Source organism: Octopus bimaculoides, chromosome 16 (assembly GCF_001194135.2).
Source record: "Octopus bimaculoides isolate UCB-OBI-ISO-001 chromosome 16, ASM119413v2, whole genome shotgun sequence".
Taxonomy (NCBI): domain Eukaryota; kingdom Metazoa; phylum Mollusca; class Cephalopoda; order Octopoda; family Octopodidae; genus Octopus; species Octopus bimaculoides.
In genome coordinates, this window is record NC_068996.1 from 6437749 (window position 1) to 6449648 (window position 11900).

At 37.6% G+C, this 11900-nt stretch overlaps 1 protein-coding gene across 2 annotated transcripts in view; it reads right to left on the reverse strand.

Annotated features, from left to right (window-relative positions):
• The window catches only part of LOC106883358 (bromodomain-containing protein DDB_G0270170), a 212788-nt gene that overhangs the window by 145954 nt on the left and 54934 nt on the right, over positions 1-11900 (reverse strand). Inside the window, exon 6 of one of the 2 annotated variants that reach the window (XM_052973507.1) lies at positions 4703-4823. In XM_052973507.1, the coding sequence (XP_052829467.1) occupies positions 4703-4823 (121 nt within the window). Of the gene's footprint in view, positions 1-4702; positions 4827-11900 lie in introns of both variants that reach the window. The other variant, XM_052973506.1, reaches the window with a different exon arrangement.

The window sequence follows — 11900 nt, forward strand, 5'->3', positions numbered from 1 at the left end:
TATATATATATATATATATATATATATATATATATATATATATCAGCCAATATCCAGGCCTTCACTGCTCCTGAAGGAAGAACTGCCTCCCTGGACTCCTTCCACCACTATCTGTCTCTGGCCAGTCATGGCCATGTAGACCCCAGGTAGTAGGTGAGATCATCTTACCATCTTAGCCTCTTGATCTTGTCCATTGTCTTTGTTTCCATTTCAACACCTTGATTATCCATTTCTTGTCCTTCAGTCATGTGATGTGGCCAACCCATCCTTGTTCTCTGTCCTTATGCTGTCCTTGACTCTTGTGTGCCGTCATATCCAGGCACTGGTTTTCTTGTCCCACAATGTGATACTGAGCAGGATTCATTCTATTTCTCGTTGGGCTACAATGAGGCAGTTCATCATGGAAGTATTGAGAGCCCATGTTTCATTCCAGTAAATCTTCACTGGCAGGATGTACACTTCAAAGATCTCTCTTCTAATTTTCATGGCAGCCTTGGGACTTCTCATGAGGTTTTCTGGCTTTCCAGAGGTTACTCAACCAAGTGCTATTTTTCTCTGAATTTCTGAGAGGAGATTTGTATCTTTTGTTACCATCTTTCCCAAGTAAATGTTGCTGTCTACTTCCTCTATGACCTTGCCATTTATAGTGACAGGTACTGGCATAGCATGCCTACTGAACATGATCGTGTTCTTTCCAAGATTCATGTAGAGGCCAACAGGTTGGTTTGTAGTGTGGATATCAGTGATCATTTCCTCAAGTTAGGCTTAAGTGTTGTTGAGATACCATCTGCAAAGTCCAGGTGAGATAGTTGTTTTCTGTCAATGTTGATGCCCTTCTTGTCCAATTGGATCTTTTTTTTATAACAGTGTCTTGCGGGTATGATGTAAACATCTTCAGTGATATGTCATCTTACCTTGTTCCTCTCTTCAGCTTGATCTTATTGCTATCTTGGTGTAGTCAATGTTGCACTGTTGTAGAAATCTTTCAATATTGTAATGTGGAAGGGGCCTACTCCTTGGTTCTTCAATGCAGTAAGGAGCAGTACAAATTCTATGGAGTCAGAGACCTCATAGTGAACAAAAGCAAAACAGAGTGGGATGTTGTATTCATTTCCCTTCTCTTGCAGTCAATTGACAACTTGAATGTGATCAATAGTAGAAAATGCTGTCCTGAAGCCAGTTTGTTCTTTTGGTTGATAGGGTCCAAGATGTTGAGTAGTCTTCTAAGCATAATGTGGGAAAATACCTTGTAGATGATGGGTAGGAGGCTGATGGGACACAAGTCCATTCTATCACCTTTCTTGTAAAGCAACAACACTATTGCATTCTTCCACCTCTTGTGAACTTTACCTTCTTCTAAATATCTGTTCAACAGTTTGGTGATCATCATCATGATAGGGTCTCCACAATCCTGAAGAATGCCAGAATTGAGATGTTGTCCTCTCCAGGTGCCTTATTTCTCTTAAGTTATTTGGTGCTCACTCTTATCTCTGATGGTATGATGGGAGGAAGGTGTAGAGTTGGAGTTGTGTTATTGGAGAGTGGATGGTCTTGAGATCATCAGGTGCAATACACCTTGCTATAGAATCTTTCACATCGTTTGATAAACCTGTTAAAGTCACTGATGATTGTGCCATCTTCTGACATGGAGTTGATATTATCTTTTCTCAAGCATTGCTTTCTCTTCACTGACTTCAGGTCTCTATTTTCTTTGAGAGAATTTAGCTGTTCATCTTTGTCATATTTTCTAATGTCTTCTTTTATTCAATGTTGAATGATTTTACAGGCTTCACCATATTCAGATGTTCTGAAAATATGTCCTTCTTCTTTTTATCTGCTGTCGCTTCTCTCTGGGTTGTTTGGTTTCTGGAGAAAGCTTGTGGTTTATTACTCCTAGCTGTCATTACAGATGTATCCATCATAGTAGTAGTGATTTTCTCTGAATAAGCGTTGAGGTCATCATCTGTATGATGCTGTTCCAAGGATTCAAAACTGTTGCTAAATAGGAGTTGGAAGTGTGCTGTCTTTGCCAATAGCACTGAAGAGTTTCGCTTCTTTATGTATTTGGTTAGTCTAGTTCATTCCAGCATTGTATTGATAGTGATTGATGTTCACAGTAGGTGGTGGTCACTGCTTGTATTGAAAATGTTAATGACCAAGACATCTTGAAATATCTGTGGCTTGTCTGTTAGGATGTGATCAATTTCATTCTTCATAGTACCACTGGGTCAAATCCATGTCCATCAACTGCAAGTCTTCTTGAAGACCGTACTCATGATCTCTCGCAGATGCCCCTTACCGAATTTGAGTGACCTCTGCTGTTCCTTCTACCAGATCCAAAGTGACCAGTGTGCAACTCTTCTGGTCTGCCTGTTCCTACTTTTGCATTGAAGTCCCTTATGATGTTGTAATGAGCTTTGCTGTTTATGAAGAGATTGCTTATGTCTTCATAAATAACCTCAATTTCTTCATCTGAATGACCAGTTGTTAGTAGATATGCTGACCAACTGAGACTATGGATTTCATCCAACCATCTCATTCTTGGTCAACTCCCAGGTCCCCTACCAGTTAGCTCAGCTTGAAGAGTCCATATTGCAATTCTTTCTTGTAACCTTCTAATTACGTTTCAATAGTTACTGGCGTTATGACTACTCAATGCAGAAAAGTAGTGACTCACTCAGAAAAGACACTCTGATCTCTGAGTTACATATATATCCTGTTGAGTAACTTCCCTTCAGAGATTCTTCAGAAGAACCCTATCTTGACCTTTTGTATGTGCAATTGTGCTGTTTCAAACATTACCCAACATTTGTGACTATAGGTGAGGACAGGCACGGAAACCAAATTGAAGATAGCAGTTTTGTCTTTTTTTATGAACTTCTCCTCTGAGGATCAAATACTGGAGCTAGCACATTACTATGCATGCATCTGCAATTCTAGTGTCCAATTCAACTTCCTGCTTCTCATTACTCATGAATACGGCCCTGAGATACCTGAACGTCTCCACTTGACTCAGTGATATTCCAATAACATGCAGAGTATATTGGAAAGACTTTCTTGAGAAGGTCAATATCTAGTCTCAGTCTTTGCAACATTAATTCTCTTCCTTGCTTGGCAGCTTTCACCAATGAACCTATTTAATGCATGCTGGAGGTCATCTTCTGATGAGCCAAGTAGCACACTATAGCAGCCAATGAAAGCTATAAACACTGACTGTGATGCCATTTCCACAAGAGCTGCACATGTCAATCCAGTTTACGAAAATTATGAAAAACTATGCACATTCCTGCTGAGGTTCAACAGCCATGTTGAAAGATTTTGACTTAACACCATTTGCCCAAACATAAATGTTCGGGCATTCATATAAGGACTTTGCAGTAACCAAAAGTTACTCATTAAACTCAAAATCATGCAAAGCCCACCACAGCATGTTTCATGACATTCAGTGGAGGGTTTGGCATGACATGCAATCACATGTCTATCCAAAGTCTACAAAGCAAGTATATATCTTTTAGCAATAATCCCACAATTTCTGGAAGACATACCATGAGTGAATATCTGGTTGGTTGTGCTGTGTCCAGGACACAAACCACACTGTACTTCAGCTAGTTTGGAATCGACAATTTCCTTACATTTTTTTATCAGGTACCTAATGTACACTGAATTGGAGACGCTCAACAAAGAGATTCCTCTATAATTAAAATACTATTTTTAAAAATTGGGATTACCACCCCAGATTGTCATTGCTTTGGTGTCTTTCTAGAAGTGCAAGCCACCTGGCATACACAAATCAGCCAAAGAATACCGTCTATGTTTAAAGCTTTTACCGAGTACTTTAATCACCTTTATGATTTCAGCAGGATTTTGTGCTCTGCTCAGTAGCAAAACACATTGACTATTGTAGAAAACTTTTAATCTTTTGACCATGTAGTGTACCACTTTTACTGTTGCCAAACCCAAATAAATCAACATATTTCTAAAGATCTTTTGAAATTCCAAATCATAACAGGTCATTGCAAAAATGGGGGAGGCATAAGAAAAATTTTAATATGAAATATTACTTTCTTATCATTAGATAAAAAAACCCATATATTTTTGGTTAGGAAAGACTAAAAGAAATTGTATACGTCTTTTTCAAGAGAAAAAATGTTTTAGTAGCATAATTTAGAATTAAAATAGCTTCAACTGAAAATGAAAGCAAGAATAGATTTTGATTTTGTTGAGAAACACCACTCTTTCTATAATAATTTAATTGCTATAATTTTCATGAAGGCTGAGGTCTGACATAATCTGATTAATAGATAAGTTGTTAAAAAAAAAATCAGAGTTTAAAACAAAGTACATGATTACTTCTGACAAAAATGCATGAACTTTACTAGTTGACTTGAGTAGTTAGTTAAGTCATTACTTTTATGATCAAATATCCCAACATCACAGAAAGCATTTATGACACAAATCTACTAACATCACAAAACATTTATGACGCAAATCTACTAACAGCACAGTTGATGGTAATCATATTGTAATCACTAGCCATTTATAACAAAATTATACTAACATCTTAAATGGCAGTGATCAAACTTTAATCAGTAGTTATTTATGATATAAAAGGCCCAAATTCATGACTGATAAAATAATCAAATCTACCACTGACTAAAATACATTGAAAAATCAAAATTAGGTACAGGAAAATAATACTGACTCAGGCTCTGTTGTTACGTCTGCAGCAATTTCTGGACTGAAATGGTGCTTAGGTGATTGATCACCATCTTTGTCTAGTGGTTTCGCAGGAACTGCAATCTGAGGTTCATCTGCCCAGGTCACTACTATTTGGAAACACACACACACACACACACACACACAAAAAAAAAAAGAGAGAGAAAGAAAAATAAAAAAAGAAAAATACAGCATAACTAATTGTTGTTGTTAATTAAACGAATGAAAAACACATAATAATACAGGTTTTCACAGTGAGACATCAATTTTTATCTTTTACTTGTTTCAGTCATTGGACTGTGTTGAAAGATTTTAGTCCAATTCCAGTACTTACTTATCTTTTAAGTTTGGTACTATTGGTGTCTTTTACCAACCTATTAAAATAAATAGCAGTCAAGTACTTGGGTCACAGTAATCAACGTCCTCCTCCTCTCAAACCCATTGACATGTACAATTAATTGACCAAATGAAACCACGGTTCGAAAATTCCTATTTATCTCGTATAAATTAACACATTAGAAACTTAACACTTTTATGCTATTCTTGTATTCTTTTATTCGTTTCAGTCATTTGACTGTGGCCATGCTGGAGCACCGCCTTTAGTCGAGCAAATCGACCCCAGGACTTATTCTTTTGTAAGCCTAGTACTTATTCTATTGGTCTCTTTTTGCCAAACCGCTAGTGACGGGGACGTAAACACACCAGCATCGGTTGTCAAGTGATGTTGGGGAGACAAACACAGACACACAAACAAATACATATATACACATATACGACGGGCTTCTTTCAGTTTCCGCCTACCAAATCCACTCACAAGGCTTTGGTCGGCCCGAGGCTATAGTAGAAGACACCTGCCCAAGGTGCCACACAGTGGGACTGAACCTGGAACCATGTGGTTGGTAAGCAAGCTACTTACCACACAGCCACTCCTGTGCCTATAACAAAATAAACAAAAAAAAAAACTAGACTATTGATACAGAAATACATGTCCAAAGTTGTCCTGTTTTCTCCAGACAATCAAATTGCCTTTTTAGCTTAACCATTTAACATTTAAACCAGTGATATCTGGCCAAACTATTCTGTTTTATGTTCAAACTGGCCATATACAACTTTCACAACTACTCTACAAGGCCCTTCTAAAAATAAACAAAACAATCACATCACTGAAATTTCAAAGCTACAAGATAATGCATGATTAGTTAATAACAATGTGAATAAATAAGCACTGCATTTGACAAACTAATCTGAATGCTAAAGGATTAATCATTTTGATATCAACCTACCTGGAATCGTCCTTGGTTCTATGATACAAACTTACTGTTTTAAAGTGATCTACATTAAAACTTTCAATAAAAATTTCATGTTAATTTATGTCTGAAATATCTGCTTAATAATGACAAAATTGTTTTAATAAATTCTTTATTATTTTCAAAATTAACTGAAACAAAAGCAGAATATTTCTGCAGAAATATGGAAGCAAAACAATTAACAACATGTCAGTTTTGGGAAGAATTCTTGAGTCTAGAGATTATTACCTCTTCTCATTTGGAATTGGTCACAGCTGCCACAATGGATTTATTAATTCCTTTCTTGAAGGGAAGATAATTCCAATAAATCATGCTCTTATCTTATATGGTATTTCATATACCTTTATTCATCATTACTGTCCATATTCATGCTGCTAGTCACTGAGTAATTTCTCTTAGCTCATCCTCTATTTATACATATCTATATAGAAACACACACATACACATCCAATCATTAACATTTTACTGTCCACTTTCTCATGCTTGCATGAGCCAGGTAGAATTCATTGGAACAGATTTTCTACACTCTGGTGCTCTTTCTGTCACCAACCCTTACTTCCATGTAAGATAATATTTCCCTGAGACCAAACATAGTTTTACCACTTGTATGATGACACTCACTTATAACTATGTTATGATGTCCACACACACACAACAAGCTTCTTTCAGTTTCTCTCCACTAAATCTTCTCACAAAGGTTTAGTTGACCCAGGGTCATAGTAGAAGATATTTGCCTGAGGTTTGATACAGTGGGACTGAACCTGAAACCAAGTGGTTGGCAAGTGAACTTCTTAACCATACCGTAATGCTTGCGCCTAAAGTACTCATACACAGGCACAAACAGGTGGCAAGTCCAATAGTTATTTATCTGACCACTTTGCATCTATGTCATTCAGTATTTGTGTCTAAGAACACAAAGAAAAAAAAACAAAAACAAAAAAAGGAGATGAAAACTTGGAAGTGGGATGACGAATGAATGAGGGGTGGGCAATAAAAGGAACAGTGAGGGACGCTAACCAAATCCAGACAGAGCAAAGTAACTGCATTTTCTCAGAACTTACTGGAAGTCTACAACACAAAACAGAGCTGAGAGGAAGAGATATTAAAGATGTCTTACACACTAAATGTATTTTGCTGCTTGTGAGTTTCACATTTGTCAAAGTTAGCAGGTTTGGGGAGGGTAGATAGATAGAGGATGTTGGGCAAAGAGCAGAATTTCCTTATATGTTCTTCGAAGGATATTTTCTTCCTTTTTTACTAATGGACCATTTTACAATTTATCGATCATCATCAAAGTCTGTCTTCCATTCTGGCATGAGTTGGATGCTTTGACAGGTTCTGATAAGCCATCAAGCTCCAAAGTGAGCTTAGGCATGGTTTCTACAGCTGGTTCTGCAGTTGGATAACCTTCATAATACTAAGTTCTTTACAGAAAAGCACCCAGTGTAGTGACTGCTTTTTTTTGTTTTTGTTTTTGTGATGCTGGCAGAAGTAAGATCACTAAGTAACTTGTTGACAAGACCTCTTGACTGAGAAAGGGGGAGACCGTGTGGTACTGATAGGGGGTAGCTTTAAGTCAGGTGTTGAGAGAGGTAAAAGTAAGAGAGAGGGATAGGAACAGGTGTCTTGTGGCAGAAGAGATACACTGCTACCTCAAGTGGAAAGATAGAAGAGAAAAGATGATGGTGATGAGGTGTCAGAGCAAACCTTCAAGGTACAAAATGGTGGCTGTAAGGGACAAATAGATCAGAAGGTTGGATGGGGAGAGTGGGTAGGTAAATTCACAAAAGTGCGATAGGGGAGTGATAGGCAGATAGAAATGGAGACACCAGCGAACACAATGGATGGTGAACATGGATGGTCACTGATGGTCAATGGTAAATGACAGTTTAGAGGGAGGGGAACAAGGTGGAGGAAATAGAAGTGAGTCAGGGAGATGATAGGTGGCAGCACAGATGATATGGAGTGAGGAGTGTGAGGGGAAAACACAGCAACAGGGTTGAAGTTAGAGGGAAATAAGAGGGAAAATAGGGAAAGAAAAGGAGGAGGAAAAGAGATAGAGAGAAAGAGAGAAAGATAGAGAGAGAGAGAAAGAGAGAGAGAAAGAGAGAGAGAAAGAGATAGAGAAAGAGATAGAGAGAGAGAGAGAGAGAGAGAGAGAGAGTAATGAAATAATGTAATATTTAGTAAAAAAGAAGTGTGGTAGTTCCCACTAATTGAACTTTTTCAATCAGAAAAAATAATTATGTGCTACAATACACATTTCATGAAAAACACAAACACAAACATGTAGATTACAAACTTCAACTTTATCATCATAATCTGTAACTTAGAGTGCAGGAAACTCTTATGTATCCCCAGCAGGTTCGGTTATGTCAGTTGGGTCTTGTATCCTTTCTGACATTGCACACATTGAGTGGTCTTCCACAACCCTCTCATAGTTCAGTGAGAGAGAGAGATGGAGAGAGAGAGAGATGGAGAGAGAGAGAGAGATGGAGAGAGAGAGATAGATGGAGAGAGAGAGATGAAGAGAGAGAGAGATGAAGAGAGAGAGAGAGAGAGAGATGGAGAGAGAGAGATGGAGAGAGGGAGAGAGAGAGAGAGAGAGATGGAGAATGAGACATACAGACGAAGAGAGATTTGAACAGTGTGTGTGTGTGTGTGAGGGAGAATTTGGGCAGACAGACGCAGATAGACAAACAGACAGACAAAAAAAAAGAAGTAGGAACAAACCCAATACCTGATTGGAACTTTATCAATCCACTAAAAAAGCATTAAGCAAAGTTGACCTCAGCAAGATTTGAACTCAAATAGCAGAGAGGGCCAGGACTAATTCTGCATTCTGACACACTATCAACTCTACCATTTCATCACCTTATTACAGAGTTGAATGAAATACGACTGACAGAGAGAGAGAGAGAGAGAGAGAGAGAGAGAGAGATGAGGTACTTGAGTATTGCTAAGACTAGAGGATTTCACCTGGGTGCTGCTATTCCAGCTGTTAAACCCATTTTGGGATATTTGCCAACAAGATTTCAGCAAGCTGAAGGTAGACTATCAGATGATATTCTACAAGGAGCTAGCAGCCGGATATGAATGAAAGCAAAAGAAATCCCTTACTTTAAAGAATGTTTGCTTTTTTTGTTAGTTCTTTTTTTGTTTATAGCAATATATCAACCTGATGTATGTATTTCTCTCTATACACATATACACATAAATGTATATATTTTATATATAAGAGAGAGAGAGAGAGAGAGAGAGAGAGAGAAAGAGAGAGAGAGAGAGAGAGAGAGAGAGAGAGTGTGTGTGTGTAATTTTGTACATATTATCTACCTATCTATTTCCTTCCCTGTGTGTGCATGTGTGATATAAATGCATGTCTGTGTGGTGTGGGGTGAGTGTTGTGTAGGATTGAGCAGGCACTGAACCTAAATTGAAATTGACAACCAGATAGGTGGTTTATATTTCTGATAATGAAGCTTCTCCCTATCTCTGATATGATGTTGCTTGCTAAAGGTGGCGTAGGAGGGAGATAGATAGATGGTTTAAAATGAAACAGTATGAAAACAAAGTAAAAAGAAAAAGAAATATATAAAAAGAAAAAAAGGTGCAGGGAAAAGGGAAGAAATTTAGAAAAATAAAAACAGAAGTGGGAAGAGAGAAAAATCTCCACTTCCACCACCACCACCACCATCAAAAGAGTTCAATTTCACATGCATGAAGCTGTGGGAGGAGGCACACAAGGTCAACAATTTTGATGGGATGTTAGTCAATTATATCCACCTCAGTGATCAAATGGTAATTTCATTATTGACCTCTCCCACCGTTCTACTAAAGGCACAAGGCCTGAAATTTTAGAAGGGGCTTAATCGATTACATTGACCAGTACTTATTCTATCAACTCTGAAAGGATGAAAGGCAAAGCTGACCTCAGCTGTATTTGAATTCAGAACATAAAGAGCCATAAGATACGTGACATGTTTTGTTCAATGCGCAAATGATTCTGTGAGCTTGCCCCTTAGTGATAATAATAATGTAATGATGGTCACCCCATCAATTTCGGTGTATGAGCGTTTAAAGGAAAGGATTAAAATTATAGAAAAATAAAGGGGATTAAAAAACAAGAAACTGTATCTATTTAATGTATGTTGAGCCCAGGTATGGATTTTGTCAAAATGGAGACATAGATGAATTCGATTCTGCCTGGGATTGGGCAAATGTGATTATGGATTGCAGGATAATTCTTTTATTGTCTTGTTTCTTCAACTCAAATTGTTTATAATCATTATCATCATTAATAATAATAATAATGTTTCAAATTTTGCCCACTAAGGAAGCCATTTTGGCAGAAGGGGATAAGTTAAATACATCGAGCCCAGTGTTTCACGGGTAATTAATTTACTGACCCCTAAAGGATGAAAGGCAAAATCAACCTTGGCAGAATTTGAACTCAGAACGTAGCAACAGGCGAAATACTACTAAGCATTTTATCCATTGTGCCAACAGTTCTGTCAGCTTGCCGCCTTGATAATAATAATAATAATCTTAACTGGCTGGAAGTGTCATCCTGTACATTGTTTTGTCTTGGTATAAAAGATGGGCTACAGCAAATATTCTGCTCAATACCACAGATTTGCTTGTCAGTTGTTTGACCTTAACCAGTTAAGCATGTCCCTTGGTGACTGACGATATGTGCATCTCTGATCATGAGTAGAAGTAGTGGTGGAGCATCATAGCCATGTGTTGAGAGGAGTTCTTTGGAGTTTGAATAATTCACCTTTGGAAACGTGGGTGTTTTGCTCAACATCCTTAAACAAACCTTATCCTTTTGAGTGGGATGGGCTACTTGACCTGAAGAAATTCTAACAGGGCCCCACCTGCAAGGTCATGCGCTGTTTATCTTTATATGAGATCACCATGTCGCACACATATGGTTGTGATGCATGTACCTGGTGTACCCTTATCAGACGGGTAGTCATGATGGGTATATTGGGCTTTGTATATTTTACCCCAGTGTCACTTTGATGGCATGTGCTGCTCTCTCACTCAATTATAATAACGGTTTCAAATTTTGCCACAAGGGCAGCCATTTTGGGTGAGGGAATGAGTCAGTTACATCGACCCCAGTGTTTCACTGGTAGTTAATTTATTGACCCTGAAAGGATGAAAGGCAAAGTTGACCTCGGCAGAATTTGAACTCAGATCGTAGCAACAGATGAAATACAATTAAGCATTTCACCCAACATACTAATAATAATAATAATAATTCTTTCTACTATAGACACAAGGGCTGAAATTTTAGAGAAGGGTTTAGTCAATGACACTGACCTCAGTACTTAACTGGTACTTATTTTATTGACTCTGTAATGATGAAGGGCAAAGTCAACCTGGGTGGAATTTGAGCTCAGAACTTAAAGAGTTGGAAGCCGCTGGATCAAAGCGAGTAAATTTGAATGGGATGCGGTTAGTTGATACCATTGACTCCAGCAGTTGACTGGTATTTTATTTTGTCAACTCTAAGTTAACCTTAGTGGCATTTGAACTCAGAATGTAAAGAGCCAGAAGAAATGCCACAAAGCATTGTGTCCTACATGCTTATGATTCTGCCAGCTTGCTGCCTGCCTTTAAATAATAATAATCATGATAATAATAATCTTAATAATAATAATAATAATAATAATAATAATAATAATAATAATCTTAATAATTCCTCCAAATTTTTGACTCAAATATAGCAATTTCAAAGGGTGAGAAAAGTCAATTACATCAACCCCTTTGCTCAACTAGTATTTATTTTATTTATGCCAAAATGATAAAAGACAATGTTGAATTCAGCAGAATTTGAACTCAAATTGTAAAGGGCTGGAAGAAATACTG